Genomic DNA, 16,571 nt, shown 5'->3' with positions numbered 1-16,571 from the left:
TTAACAAAATATCAATTTTTCTAATATACACACTATATGATTTTGTTATATGAATATTACATATATGAAAGCAATATCCCCTCCATTAATTATTAATTTTTCTTATCTGATCAAATTTTCACCTAAATTCATATTTATTAAAAATATATTATATTTAATAGATCTCCAGTCTAGACTTTAGACCTATTATAAGCCAAATATATTAAGAATAAAAATCTATTACGCAATTTTCAAATATTTAATTTTTTGAAAAAAAATTGGAGATAATTTAATAATAAAAAATTATACGGCATTTTCCAAAAATTTATTGAGTCGAACAAATATAAAATAAAATAAATTGCCCATTTTTACGCATAGAGACAATCCAGCTTTATGTTGAAAATGGTATATGTGCAAGTTCCATTTCATTACAATCTTTTTGAATTAGCGACCATAAATACAATCACATACAAACATTTATCATTTATCAATATATCAAAACCAACACTCTCGATCAATAAGAGAATAGACACCCTCTCACAAAAAAAAGCAAATAAAAAAATCCAAATAAAATTTTGGGATCTGAAAAACGAAATCACAGTAATATATAATTGATCCATTCTCGAATCCAATCCAACTCCGCTTTAATTGAAGACGAAAAATTTTGAATTTTCAATGACTTATATTTAAAAAGTAAAACAAACAAATGAAATAGGTAAAATTTATTCGTGAAAATAGATTATTAAATGATATAAAAACAAACAAAACTAATAAAAAGGTTTGGGATTTTTTAGGTGAAAGTTCGGTCGATTATGCTGATAAAAGAGGAGGAAGACGACTGCGCTCTAAGGAGAGATTTCAAATTATTTAAAAATTAAAATTGTAACGAATTTTTGAGTTAATTACATTTTGCAATTTTATGTTCAGTTCAAAAATAATTTTGTACTATAAATCAGTTAACACCCTTAACTTATTTATCTAAAGCAATTTCCACCCCTTTGACTATTTTAAGCTAGTTTTGGCCATTAACTTTATTAGCACGAGGAGTAAATCAGAATTTCAGCATAAATTATCAGTTATGTTTTCAAATTTTATTAAAAGTAGAATTTAACACTCATATAATATCAAATTTTAAAATACATGAATTATTAGAATTGTAAATTTGATTGTTCGTTTTAATTAAAAAAAATTATAAATTTACTAATTTAGTTTAAATAATTTTCAACACCAATTTTGACACAATCTTTAAATTTAAAACTAATTTTATACCAGGGTAATAATGCAGGGAATTTTTTAAAAAATATCAATATAAATTTCTTTCTCATATTTTCAAATTTTTTAATTAAAGTGTCAACCCTGTTGTTATCAGATTGACGTTATCAACAATTTTAATCCGAATACTTACAAATTCACATTTCACAAGTGCAAATGATGCAACTGCTGCCAACTCTACTGGGCTTTTGAATACAATTATTTTCCCCCAAATTTCAAAAACCTCTCTATCTCCCCCGTTCTCTCTCTCTCTCTCTCTCTCTCTCTCACACACACACACACACAATTGAATTACCCTGTTTAGAGTCACTTCCATTAATAAGTGAAGGCTTTGTAAACTCGAAATGGCGGACGGTGGAACCCTAGGAACTGAAATTGAGAGCTCAGATGTTGAGAGAGAGCTAGAAAATCTTGAATCAGATGTGAATGAAATAGCTACCAAGATTGCTGAGCATAGAGACACGCTTCCTAATCACCTCACTTCTACTCTCGCTTCTCTTCTTTCGGCCCAGCGACCCGTTTTATCCACCTCTCTTCATTTCGGGTTGGATCCCGGACCTTCCGCTCACTCCGCATCAGCAGGTACATTTCTAGATTTAAATTTCATGTGTTTTTGTTTGTGTCATCCATTGTTTGCATTTTGTATATGCAAATGTGTGTGTGTGTAAGAGAGAGAGAGAGAGAGAGAGAGAGAGAGAGAGATGGCTTTTCCGTGTATGTGAGATTTGTGGATGTGAAATTGTATTTGGTGGATCTGAAGGAATAATAAAGCTGGAAAATTGTGTTAATTTTTGGAGTTCGGGTGGATTTGGTTTTACCTTCGTGTTAACAAGGTTTCTGGGTTAAAAGTTTAAGCTTGTAAAGTTGTAAGAAGATGTTTAAATTCCATGATTATTGAAAAGAATTTTTTGGTTAATATGTTTGGCGGTTTGAGGATTTTAGTAAAAGCTTGATTCATGCTTAGATTCTTATCTTCTGTTTCTTAGTATATTTGGCATTTTATTGTTGCCGAATATTTGGAATTTGGATTCTCATGATTGTTTGTGGAATGTAAAGTTGCAATAAGCTCTATAGACTGTCGGTTTCTGTAGAGGTCATCTAAAGTTATGTTGACCTATGTTTGCATTGTGTTTCTTTTGTTGTGTATACAAGCAGACGTGTTAATTTTTGCGTATGTTGCTATGATTAAAAATCTTTGTCCACATTTACTAGAGGCTTCTGCATTAGTGATTGTTTTTAGGTAATTAATATTTGGTCGGATGCAAAGTACTAGTTACTGATGTCAAATTAGGCATTATATTTGAGTTTGTCCTGGTTCGTGTTTTAAACAATGTATGTACACTTAATAAAGGAAATGGCTCATTTTTTATGATATATGACTTGGTAACAATTAAAATTGAAATTCTTGTTTACAGATACTGGAAGGCCTGTTGAGTTGGCTACCAGTTTGAGACAAACAGAAGAAGATAAGGAGTATGCTGAAAAGATTCAGCTGCTTAAGCAAAAGCTATCGAGTAATGCATTTTCCATGCCTAATGTTTTGAAGAGGATGAAAGAATGTATATCTAGAATTGACAAACTAGATTCATGCAATGGAGTCATTCATCCTGCCTTTAAAAGGAAAAGGTCTCGCTAACCACCTTCATCTCAGCTTAGCTTTGTTTTTGGAATGCATTATTGATAGAATAATGTTTCTGTAATTGTCAGCAAGTTCAGTATGCAAGCTCCGTGTGCTAGGGATTCATTGTCCAAAATTACATCTCCTAAACAGAAGAGTTATGTCCTTGATGTGTTGTAGTTACTTGTAGGCATCTGAGTTGTAACATACATTACTTTTGATGAGAAATCAGCTCCTGATAGAGTGGATGAACAAATTCATCTCGGCAACTAGCTGACCTAGATTGGGATTGAAGTGGTATTTATTTAGTATTGTTGATAATATTTAGTAGTAGACTGTTTATGATCTAGTAATAGATATAGAGAGTTGACTTGGCACTAGAAGTTTGCCAAATGTCAGGGGATTTTACGACTAGTATAAATTCTTTGCTGATTTCACAATACTAGTGATGAAACAACAGAAATGTGTCAAACATAAGATTGATTGTAGTCCGAAGAACAATTTCTTGTTTCTTGTTTATTACAGCTGTACTAGGGTAGTAGGATGTAGGAGTAGTGTTTTATTGTGAATCATATTTGAATGGGTACCTTAATTCAATTCAATGGTTTGTCTTGATTGCCACATGCCAATGTTGAATGAAGCAGTAAAGTGCTGTTAAATGTACTCTCTCCGTCTCACAATATAAATATTTTTTTAAAAAACAATGCATATTAAGAAAATATTAATTTGATGATATATTTTCACTTATACCCCTAATGAATGTAGACTATAACTCAACCATCATTAATTGTTATACAACATTCAAGAATGTAGTTTTGGAATAATGTCAATATATTTGCAATTTTGCGTTGAAAATTAAAAATGAAAATGTATTATGAAAAGAAAAAAAATATCTCAAAAAGACATTTGTAGGAGGGAGGGAATACATAATTTAATTGTGTAATATAAATTATATGAACAATTGCCCTAGAAAACGCCACTGACTCCTAAGCAAGGCTGAAAACATAATTGCCAATATATATGAGGAAAATTCAAAATATTAAATATAATGATTTAATATTATTTACAGACGATGCCAGAAGGCAGTATAAAATATACTTTAAATTTGTTTAGAATTATGGGACTGTATATGCCTTGTCCCGGGCTGTGAATTGTTAGGCTTTGCTAGTACAGTCGTATTCAATTGACCTAGGAAGTCCTTTGTTCTCAGATCATCTAGCATTGCACTTCAGTAAGAAATATTACCCATCTAAATGTAATAACTTCTTCACATGTAAGGGGGCTTGTATTAAAGACGGTGAATGTTTCTTAAGCATTTCATCTTTGTGTTCAACTGAAAACAAAATTAGCCCAGAATAAACCACAAAATCTTGGGGCTAAAGCAACAATTATTTTCTTTCAGCATCAAGTTATATTATTTTTCACCATCTGGACAAGAGTATTGCCCAGGTGTAATAAATTGAGTAGCTACTTAAAATGTATTTCAAAGAATAAGCATTTCATAAAAAGGAAGGGAATGCCGAAGGATTGTAAATCTTGAAGGCTTGATACAAACCTCTGGACATCCCAAAGGCTAAATTAATATTTCTGAGTAGCGAATATCAGTTGTTGGCTAAGCCCTTTTGTAGGATGAAAGAAAACTAAAGACTGAATCCTTAGCAGGCTGATTGCTTCCTAGTAGCAGGTCCATAGATTACAGCTTTGATACGTTTGGAGGATCTGGTTTCTTTCTAAATACGCCCTCTTGATATACTGATGCGATTAGCTAGCCAGAAAAATCCACACAAACAATTGTATCATAAATCAACCATAACTCAAGGATAGCAAAAATAGAATATTTGACGGTGAAGAAAGATGTTGATGTTTCCAAACCTGTCCTTTCCTATCAAACATTTGTCCTGAAACAAAGCCTCGTCCATTATAAGCTGTAGGGCTTTCAATCTGCATGGTAAAAACAAATGCTTGATCATAATACTCAAAATGTGTATCTTAAGCAGTACACAGCAGCAGATGCTATAACAGAATGAAGAAAAGACAGAATGCCTTCTACTCCCTACATTAAACAATATCCAGTCATCAGCTTTACAGGGTCTGTGAAACCATAACCTGCAGAAAACGATAACAATTAACACAAAACTGTAAGTGCTGAAAGTTTGATCTCATTTCAAACAGGAAGAGAAAAGGCAAACTAGAAATTTGATGGCACTATATACAGAGGACAAGGGAGCTATCAAGTTGTATAGCTCTAAAGAGGAGGGGGAGGGAGGGAGGGAGGGAGATGAACCATTTCAGTTGATTCTTTAACGTGACTCAGTTCTCACTAAAGATAGAGGAGTGTGGCGGAGTAAAGTAAAAATGAGGAAAGGCGTTACAAATTTAATTTGGAGTACTCGTTTCAGTCATTCAGATGATTAGTACATTATTTTCACATATGGATTTGTTTATCAAGGAATTTTACTTTATAATTGGCAAACTATGTTGCAGTATATCCGGTATTCATTTCACAAAACTAAAAATAGCTTTCTCAGATCTGCTGCTTACGAAGTAGAGATTAATTGCAATACCAAAATTTTGAAAGAAAGGATTTAGGCAATTGTAAGACATACAAACTAATATCTTGCAGCCTTTCACAAAGAAGCTACAAGATGGTACCTCTCATCCAGACCATTGGCAAACGTAAAGATAGCAAACTCAACGGACTCACGTGGGCAGCATGACTCCCCTACCACTAATTTAGAGCTAAAGCCTAGTTCAGTAAAATGAGTTGTCAATTACTCAAATGACTCGCACTACATAAATTCTTTCCAGGACTAAGGGTCAAATCACAAACTGCAGCACCGTAATCGATTTGAAGCTGCCTACCTTCAAAAGCAGCATCAGACAAACATATAGATGACTAGAAGTTATTACCTCAGAGTTCAATAAATATTAAATTCGAATTCGAATAATACTAAACATCAGATCACTTAACTTTGTACTTTTAAAATGCGAGTATTATGATTTTTGTGTCTCAAATTGCACATTGCCCGTCTGATTGTATTATCGAACCCTAACTAGATATGAATAAGCATTGGCATTAAGGAAATAAAAACTTGTATTCATATCGTAATAACTAATGCCATTGAATACCCAAGATTTGTCATAAACTAATACCACCACTTCTACTAAAGCACATTTCTACTAAAGCAAATTCATTTATCAGCAGGATCGATATTTTCAATGAAATTTGACACTTACGCATGATCAAGACTAATTGATGCCATCCTCAATCCCTGTCTACGATGAGGATTGAAACTCACTTGAAGAAAGATGAGGTCTGAAACATACGCCAGTACGCATCTGCAACCATATATTGTAAGACATGTTGCTTTTCAGAAATAAACTTGATCAATAAATATGTGGGCATATTTTATAGATTTTAGTCTATGTCTAGAGAATACAAAGAACAGATTCTTAGAACAATGATAAATGATCACCTTAGTATGATAATTATATTCATTGTTTTAATATGGAAAAGATTAATAGAAAGCACTCGTATTCCTAAAGTTACAAACTCTCAAACATTTGCAGCATTTAAGGCTATTTTGCAGAACTTTTTTGCGTGCACCAAACTTTAAGCCTAATATATCATGAATTTACAGAGAACTGCAGTATACATTTGTTTCTGTATAAGTATAGGATGTCAAAAAATGGTAACAAGAACCATCAAGCTTTGCTATTGCTTTTTAAGGAATTACAATTTGACCATCCCATCTTTCTGAAAACTTATTTTGAAATAGATTCTTACCTGTGCAAAGCCTGGTCATCAGATAAATTTCCTTTAGCTCTAAACCAGAACCTTAGTCTGCAATCCGGAGACCCAATGAGACATTACACCCTTTTGTACAGCATTTAGTCATTAGAAGAAAAATCCATTGTTTTTTTTTGTAGTATTTCTGTAAGAGAAACTATAAACACTAGAAAAACAAGCAGTACCTTGGAGGAGATTTCGTCATATTGGTACCGGTATTAGGTTCGCAAAACCTTATATCTATTGGCCATGGTACAAATTCCTTAGAGGCAACTTTCGTCCGGTAAGTCCTGTTACAACTGGTTGTTAGGATTGCCGAGAACAAATATAAATTAGGAGGATGTAGTTTTGTTTTGAAACATAAATATAACATACTAATGTCATAATCTGTAATTAAATATGAAACCTTTTTATTCGGGGAAAAAACTAATTTGAGTTTAAGCATATATGATAAAATTCACACAGTGCTGCTGGTTCTGAGTTACAAGTACTAAATTTGTATGATAGGTCTTCACCGGCATTGGAGGATCTTATACTAGAACTTTTTCAGTTTGTTTTAAGTTTTATATCAAATATGACCAAGTCTCAACATATAGATTTCAAGTGTTGTGACAAATGTTTTTACGTCACAGATTCCAAGTATTACCCTTATAGCACGGATATACAGGTGTAAGATGACATGTACACTTGTAGTCTTAGGATCCTAACTCTTTGCTGCCAAATCACATAGACCTAAGATATGGGGTAACGGAAAGTATAAAATGTTAGATTAACTTTTAGGCAGATAGTGTCGTCTATGTGTATCTAGGAGTCGGGTACAACAGACTAACAGAAGGAATATTATCAATACATATTAGTTTTTTTACATCTGCAGATCCCTAAAAGATAAATTACCATCTGAATCTAGTAAGCCAATTGTTTTCAACAAACTAGTTTCCTAAAAGTTATTTCAAGTGATTAGCACCTTGTGCACTTAAATGCACAGTAAAACTAGGAAATTACAAGCAACAAATCAAAATGATAATGTACCATAACTTAAGTAGCAATTTATAAGCTCAAGTACTCCAACAGTAAATACATATTATAACTCAAATCCAGCTACCAAAGGTTTTGATGATGTACACGAAATCCAGTAATATTCTACTAGTTTATAGTTCACTAATGCATTAAACCTTATATGTTACAGAAGAAAGGAAAAAAGGTGAAATCGTACAGGAACTCATTAATTAAACTTGGACAGACTACATTGACATAATAAATACAAGTGGTCAAGTGCTCTTGTTTGGGATAAGACATAAAGTAGTGAACTTTAATCAATAAAAATTTGCATCATAAAGCGAACATATACACTAGCTCACTATTATTTAATATAAGACAAAAAGGTGAACCGCAAAGATCTACATAAAATTGAAATATTACTTGGGAAGCCGAGGATCGGTTAAGCGTCTATCCCGCAGCTCTTCCATAGAAAAAAGCTACATTTTTTTGAAGTAAATAGATACATAAAAGAGTTGTCTATAATAAATGGTAAAGGTTAAATGAGAAGAAAATTTAGTTGATCATTAAGATATTTTTGGTACCGTCTCTGGGTCAGGCAAAGAAGAGGGCATTGTTGGTAACTGGTGATCAAATGACTGTTCATCTTTCTGCAGCATTAGTTTTACAGAGTATAAGTTGACATATTAGTTTCTCTTCTGCATTTCCCTCTTGTGATTGAAAATCTTTAATGAGCTTTATAAAAGCTCATAAAAGAGAGCATGCAGTAACAAGGTGTTAAGGATGATATAATGTAGGGAATGGTAAATCCGGAAACGTATATCAAGAATAGATTCCATGAAAACAAGTACAGTCACAGAATTATACTCTCTCTAGCAATAGTCAAAAACAGAATTATCGCAGAACTAGTAATTTTAATATATAATTGAAGTATCTCCCTTGGTATAATATATACATTATTCAACAATTTTAATATAAATTAGCGGTTAAACATGCCTGAAATGACGCAAGCAATGAGAATACGACTCTTCCCTTTTGAATCGCCTCTACCCTTCTTGTAGCGAAACTTTTCCCATCGCGTACGCGGTCTACTTGATAAACAATTGGAACTGCAATTTAGGAATGAGCCATATCAGTAAAATTCCATCTTAAGATTTGTTAATAAGAAAGGAATAATCAACATGCACAAGTCATCCATGGACAAAAAAAAAACTTTTTCTTTAATACCAATTAAGTTACATATCTAAAAGCACACATACAGTAGCTGCAAGGCTGCATACAGTGCTCTCGTCACAATCCATGAACTGAACTATTGTTAGTCATGAGAACTCATTTGATATCTACCTAACCCCATTTCATCATCTTTAGGTAGTTACTGAAAAAAATTTATTTTCAAAACTTTTATGCTATTGACAAACAACCACAATCACTTTACAAATAGATGGCGTAAGACCAGTAGACCACAGAGAAAATAATAATATATTATTACTGTGGCTTATACCAGTCAAAACCAGCACCAATAAAGGAGATGCAAAAGAAGATCTTTTGAGTGGCCGCAAATGGAAGTGTGCACACAAGCAAGAGAAATATATTTCAGACATTTTTTTAGTAGTGCTGTTTTATTTATTTCTATTGTAAGCCCCCATTTACATCAATACAAGTGGTCTTCTATAAGTATGTAAAAGTAAGTCTTGCTGCACTAGTCCACCCCTTATTTTCCATGTATAAGTTGATGCAGATTCTGAGTAGAATAGGTTAATATCCTGACTCGGGATTGTGTTTTATGGGAACCTTTTTAAGGTAGGGGTATACCAAGAATATCAATTAGGTAACGGACACTGGATGCTGACCTTCAATACGGAACGAGTCTTTTTAGATATATTCTGGAAAGATAACTAAATCTGGAAAAACTTACTGGCCCTAAGTAATGACATACATCCATGCCATACCTATGATGTCATTATCAAGTGAAAAGTTATGAATAAATACAAAAGGTATATGGATGGACACTATTCCTTTTCCGCATGAAAGATACAGAAAAACTTACTATCCAGATCCCCAATAAGTATAAAGTAGGCATGCAGACTATGAACAATTTTAAGGCAGTCAACAGTCTTTGATGCTGCAGCCAGAGCCTGCAAAAGTAAGAATGCAAGTGAGCTGAAGAAAATCGTAATAAAAAATACATCCAGTTTTACAAATATTAGAAAACATACAAGCTATCTAGTATATAAAAAAATTATAATAAAAAATGCAAGAGGAAAACTTACAATTCTTCATTGATTATACAGCAGATTTTTTTTCTTATAAGTTCAAAATTAGCACCTCATATTTCTCTAGTACAAACATAATTTTTATGCCATTTGCTTAACATCACATCTTTGTGGCCAGCAGAAAGTAATTAGAAATTTAGAATAAACTGAGCCTACATGCCTGTCCGATGAATTGTCCTCCAAACACTTTTCCAAAACTTGGAGTATCCGGCACGGTGATCCCCGTGAATAGGTTTACCTTCAGAGTTCAGACAAACAAATATATAATTCAGAAAGTTTTATGCATTTATGTCTTCAGCAAGCAAATCAAGTTTCGCATCACTAGAAAAAACTACAGAAATATGTTTAACGTGAATATTTGTATAGATGGCTTAACATTCAACAAAAAAAAATTGCCTTGAAAATGAACTATAATAGGTTATCATAAATGTTGAATATATGTCCAGGTACGAGATGACGTGGAAGAGTGGTTTAATAGACTTGGATCAATTTTAAATGAAGTATAATTGGGAATATATAAATGAAATTGTATGCCAAGTGGTTACAACATAATAGAGTTGAGTAATATCTATAAAATTATTCTAAAATATGTATAACAGTAATTAATACCCAATACATATAAAACAAGGTACACACCTAAGTGCGCAAACTGGTTTAAGGATTCCCTCACTCGGGTTGCGAGAAAAACAGAAGGGAACAGGCACCCGACTAAGGGTAGGTTGAGGAATTGCAGCAAGTTGCAACTCAAGCTTATATACACCGGTTTACAGGTCGATACAACTCTAAAACAATCAATTAGAGATTACATAGAAATTTTAATCAAGTAAGACCTTACAGTAATGATCGAGTTAAACCAAAAAGGTGAATGCATATAGACGAGGGAAAAAAAAGTCCAAATGTCACTGGATATAATCGTTAACTTTATTCCTATTTTTATCCAAATAAGAATAGGTTAGCATACTCATCATACAAGCAAAAAAGTAACAAGATCCATATATTTCATGCAATGCAACAAAGAAACAAGTCAACAGAAGACGAGAACACAAGTACATACTTCTACAGGTTCCAGGTGCAATATTTTCTCAACTGGGCATGCCTCAGATGCTTGATCTGCATTCCAGATTGATCTTGTTTGCAATAAATTGGAGTGTTCACGGGGCAGCACTAAACAGGTCAGCTGTCACCATAGACAAAACATTTTGGGATCGTTATTTTGTCTTTTAAGGAGTGCTGAACAAGTTCACGCTTGGGTAATGCAATCAAGAGAGAAACTGAAGTACCTTGGTCAATGCAATCACATCTGCTTGCACGGAAGATGCTTCCGTACCTGAAGATCAGGACTATATTGATCATCGTATTTACAGGCTTACAGCGTCCCCATGAGATTCATATTTCTATTCTATATCGAACGAAAAACATTTGAAGAAAACTTTTCTTATCGTAGTAGTTATTGGACGAGGCCTCACAGTAAATTTTCAAGAAACCACGAATTTTGAATATCATGCTCTTATGCCTATGTTTTATACTGGTTTTGTGCCGCCAAAGCCATGTGTCTTACAGAAACGGTGTGTCAGCGTCTCTACTCTTAGGAGTTGAGATAAGATGCCCATACATCTTACCCTCTACAGACCATGCTCTACGAGCAAGATCCACCGGGTATATTTCATGTTTGGGTTGGTTTTTTCTCCTCAAGCCTTCATTATGCACGTACTGACAATTTTGCAAAAGGCAACCAAAAAGTGTAGTATAACACAAGCGCAAAAAGGGTGAGGAATTATGTAGTTTATTTCATTGAATGGCGTCAGCTATTTTTTGTTGTTAAAAAATAGTGTCTGCTTATTGGCCTATAAATCCAGTACATATGTCACTTCAAAATATTATACAGCAGAATGATGCATATATTTAATTGTTCGAGCTTTACCGAGTATATTAAAATTAATTCATCTGATAACCATCTAAGCAAGAAGTTCCAATTCTAAAATGGATCTATCACTAACACAAAATTAAGTTAAAAAAATCATTTCCACTAGCACACAAGCACACAATTACAACAACAGTTAGATAATCAGCAAACAATTCTTCAAACAGTTCATCCCCTTACCACAACCAAAGTAATCATGTCGTTTTAAAATGAACTCGGGACGATTGTCATCCACGTCATTGACAGAAGAAACTTCTGCCTGTCCAACAACGAAACAAATCAGGTGAGGGTCAAATTACCACAATTTTTGAGGGGGTGAAATGAAATATAACGATTTTTTAATATTAAAAAGACATATATAATTTTTTTAATAAATTTTAACACTAATTTTATGATTATTCAGGGTTTTCGGGTGGCGGCCACGCCCGCCTGCCACCACTTGCCTCCTCCCTGCTTTTGAGGAATGAGTATCTACCCCAATACCCATATCCCATTCTGAGTACTTTGTTCAAATTTCTTTAAAAAAGATGTTTCCTCAAATAAATAAGAAACAAGATTATTTGAGATACCCAGATGAGAATTGGTATCCGGGCGGTAAAATTGGCCAGAACTATTCTTGTAACTTAATCTAAAAAAGTGTTAGCATTTTTGTGCCAATAATCCATGAAGTTGAATAAGGTCGAAAACAACTTACTTCCCCTTCCAATATAAAGTAGATCCCATCACCAGCATCCCCTTCCCTCACAACATGCTCCCCACTCCCTTTAAACAGAAACACAAGCCAATTAATCAATGCAACTAAGAAAAACTTTAGATCATTAATCTCATATTTCCTGCACATCCCACAATTCAAATAAAACTAGATCATATCAAGATATTTGACCATATATATCCCAGCTCTCAAAACCCTTCCAAAGAAATTTATAAAAAAAAACAATAGTGAACCAAAATCAACCTAAATCAGCCAACTACAAACTAAATCAACAACAACAATTTTTTTCTATAGATTAATTGTATTTCTGTAAAAAAAATCTTAAAATTTGAAAATTTTGGGGAATATAGGCAAATAAAATAACGAATAAGCGAAAGAAGTTAAATACCGAAATGTTGAGGAGTAACAAGTTGGGCGATGTTGAAGAGAGACGATTTTGGAAGCCTCTGAAGCAATGACACTCCACTTAAGAACTCCATCACTGCACATGATATGTTTATACATAAACCTTAAAACATATTATTCACATGAACATTACAGACACACGAGGAGGGGGTTGCATATGTTACCTGATTCTGTGTTCATCATGGTGTCAGAGAAGACAATGATGGATGGGTACGATGTTTATTTGCAGGAGACGAATCAAGATTGTTTTATTACATTCATTTCACGTGGACTATTATTGTTTTTATAAGGACACCAATTTTTTATTGTTCTATTACATTCATTTGCAAGACAATCGGACTATTTTGTACCCCCTATTTTTCGTGATTTGCTTATAAATTATATTTTTTTTCTTGAAACTATGTTTCTTGGTTGTTGATATTAATATTTTTGAATTTAATATTCACTTCAATTTACATCATTTTCGCAGAAATATGTCCGAATAAAATTTAAAATGATTAATTTGAATTCCTCAATAAAATCTTTTTAATTTAATCTGTCCGAATAAAGTCTAAAATAATTAATTTGAGCTGATAAATAAAATCTTTAATTTAATATTTTAAATGATTTTCAAGTATATTTTTTAATTTTTTAAAATATATCTAAAATACACAAGATATTGAAGAATTTCAGGAATACTCCATCATATCATAAATATTTTTTCTATCAATTTCATAACAACTAAAATAAATAAATAAAATTCAAAATTTATAAATTATTATCAATTATATAAAATCCCAAATGAATACATTGGTTCATTTTGAGCTGGTAAATGAAAGCAAAATATTCAAAGTGTATAATGACATATGCATTCATATTTTACGTAGGAATGAAAAATATTAAAAATCGTTCTAATACCTGTCTTTTTATTTTAACTAAAGCGAATATGAAATTTCGAAAATGCAATCCGTCGGAAAAGGAATCCTGAATCAGATTACAGAAGATCAAAAATAATAAAGGATATAAAATGCTAATTCCTTTTAGAGAATATTGAAACAGGCCAACCTTAAACTAGGACTGCTTTGTGGTGGGTCACCAGTTTGGCAGTTTTAACTTTAAAGAAAGTTGTATTGAGTGGGGTCAGGCTCCTTGTATTTTTCCGGTGCACCTCATTTATCCTGTTCCGCCTAGGGCTGAGCATTCGGTCGGTTCGGTCCAAAATCGGAGACCGAACCGAACAGACCGAAAAACTGAATAGTCATTTTTTCTTGGACCGAACCGGACCGAAGTTATATTATGGACCGGACTGAACCGAACCGAAATAATTCGGTTCGGTTCGGTCCGGTTTTGGACCGAATAGACCGAAATTTTTTTCAAAAATAAAATTGCATTATAAATTAAATCACAAATTATAAATTTTAAAATATAATTAAAGTAATGTGATATGTAGAGTTCTAATACTCCATAAATATAATTACAAATTAAAAATTTTGATTATAATTTTTAAGATATATGTAAAATATATATAATACAAAATTATAGTATTTATAATTTGGTCTATTCGGTCTATTCGGTCCGGACCGAAATATTTGTGAAAAGAACTGAACCGAACCGAATTTTAATTCGGTCTATTCGGTCCGGACCGAATAGACCGAATTTCTGAAAAATTTAGGACCGAACCGAACCGAATTAGTACGGTTCGGTTCGGTTTTTCGGTTTCGGTTCGGTTTTGCTCATCCCTACTTCCGCCCAAGCCCAATTCATCATATGTTTATCACAGTCTTATATATATTATAATAATTTTTTTAAAAAACCAAACTACCCGGTATATCCTGCTTTCACAAGGTCTGGGGAAAGTATAATGTACGCAACCTTCTCCTCATTCATAAGAATGAAAAGATTGTTTTCCGAAAAACCCTAAACTTGTGTGTATATAAATAATATATAAAAGTGTAAAAATATCAAGTAAAATAATTAAATTTGATGGCATGATTTAAAAAATAGGTTGAGACAAGCTATTATTCACATAAGACTTACCTAATGTCAAATCCATTTAACATTTCTCAAATAACCGGAAATAACTGTCACACGGAAGAATATAACTATTTTGAGGCAGGGATGACAATCGGGTCGGTCGAAACGGGTTTAGCAAAAACCAAACTCGAACCCGATTATTTTTGCCGAACCCGAACCCGGAAAAACCCGAACCACTAAACCCGAACCCGAACCCATCGGGTTCGGTTTGGGTTCGGTTCGGATTCGAGTTTGTAGATCACTATCAAATTGCACCTTAATTTGCACAAACTCTAGTGAAAAATTACTAGGATCTGGTTTGAGCAAAGTGCTCGTAAATATGATGATATTGAAATTTTTGGGATTGACGTAGAGGGTTTTGAGAAAACAATGGATAATATATCTCTATAAATAAAATTGTTGGTGAAATAATGCAACAATCTTGACCTTTAGTATACTTGTAGTGAAAATGCTATACTTTTAGTGAAAATGCTGCTAAAAACATATTCAAACAACTTTAATGCAATAGTTTGTAAAAAGTATAATTTTTTAGTATTAATATTAGTAATATATTATATTATACATTATATTATTACTTATAATATATAAAATATTATTTATAGATTAACACCGGTTTCGGATCGGGTTCGGGTCCGGGTCGGAACGGAACGGGTTTCGGGTCGGGTTCGAAACTGTATGCCTTAAAACCAAACCCTACCCGAAAATGGTTCGGGTTTAAAAATCAAACCCGAATCCAAACCCGAAATATTCGAGTGCGGTAAAACCCGATCGAATCGGTACGGATCAGGTATCCATCAGTTCGGTACAAATTGTCATCCCTACTTTGAGGATTGAAAAATGAACCTAAAATGATCTCAAACACTTCAAAATTAACGGTGTAGTTTCTCGGTTCAAAAGACACCGTAGATAGGGACAAAAATTTAATTGTTGTTCAAAAACATCTTTCTCTGTTAAAAACTCAATTGTTATTTTTGATAAATAGGGTATTTGAATTGTTGATGGCAATATGGAAAAGAAGAATGGATGGCATTCAAATGATGGACAAAGGATAACATCGATCGTTAGTCGATTGAATGATATGATAAAGATATCGAAAGAGGACAAACAATAGAGGAAGAATTAAAAGGAGGTTGACAATGAAGAAGCGGCAGCGTGGCGGAGATGGTGGGTTGAAATTTTATCGGAACCCTCATCAAGGGGCCTTTCCACTTCTGCAGTTGTTTATCCCGGTGATTACGAGATTAATTGCTTACAAGTCGTACTTAAATTCCGGTACAGAAAAATGTGTTTGTCAGCCTTTGGATTGAACAAGTTTTGTTGTTCTATTTTTGTGCATTAGATCATTGCTTATGTTTCAGCTATTCCCATGCTATCAATCGAATTAATTCAACTAAAAAAAATCTCCCTTCACAATGCTGATATTGCTTACAAATGATAAAATTCATCAGTATTTCCGTCTCATACTGCGTAGACAAATAGAGTTCCACGTGATTTTGTTGTTTCCAGAATAATTATGTACTTGTTTGGCATTTCTATTGCATTTCTGTTTAATAACTTAAAGTTGAAAAAAACTATGGTCTATAACAGTCAGA

The 16,571-nt window shown here is 33.1% G+C and overlaps 2 protein-coding genes across 2 annotated transcripts; one reads left to right on the top strand and one right to left on the bottom strand.

Annotated features, from left to right (window-relative positions):
• The first annotated feature begins 1,391 nt into the window (after nt 1-1,391).
• On the top strand, nt 1,392-3,461 carry LOC141666426 (uncharacterized). Its single transcript, XM_074472423.1, has 3 exons — nt 1,392-1,833; nt 2,667-2,877; nt 2,959-3,461. Exons 1-3 carry the CDS (start codon nt 1,596-1,598, stop codon nt 3,047-3,049), a joined length of 540 nt encoding a protein of 179 aa, XP_074328524.1. The 5' UTR covers nt 1,392-1,595; the 3' UTR covers nt 3,050-3,461.
• Nucleotides 3,462-4,246: 785 nt separating this feature from the next.
• LOC141666428 (acyl-CoA hydrolase 2-like) lies at nt 4,247-13,233 on the bottom strand. Its single transcript, XM_074472426.1, has 17 exons — nt 13,131-13,233; nt 12,950-13,042; nt 12,544-12,611; nt 12,030-12,108; nt 11,209-11,255; nt 10,983-11,105; nt 10,089-10,166; nt 9,703-9,790; nt 8,652-8,764; nt 8,240-8,305; nt 8,079-8,134; nt 6,845-6,949; nt 6,657-6,713; nt 6,107-6,208; nt 4,927-4,975; nt 4,742-4,810; nt 4,247-4,634 (listed from the first exon to the last, which is right to left on the bottom strand). Exons 1-17 carry the CDS (start codon nt 13,147-13,149, stop codon nt 4,563-4,565), a joined length of 1,284 nt encoding a protein of 427 aa, XP_074328527.1. The 5' UTR covers nt 13,150-13,233; the 3' UTR covers nt 4,247-4,562.
• Nucleotides 13,234-16,571: the final 3,338 nt, after the last annotated feature.

Source organism: Apium graveolens, chromosome 6 (genome assembly GCF_009905375.1).
Source record: "Apium graveolens cultivar Ventura chromosome 6, ASM990537v1, whole genome shotgun sequence".
Lineage (NCBI taxonomy): Eukaryota > Viridiplantae > Streptophyta > Magnoliopsida > Apiales > Apiaceae > Apium > Apium graveolens.
The sequence above is the reverse complement of the archived record's forward strand: the minus strand, read 5'-3'. Positions and strand labels throughout refer to the sequence as shown.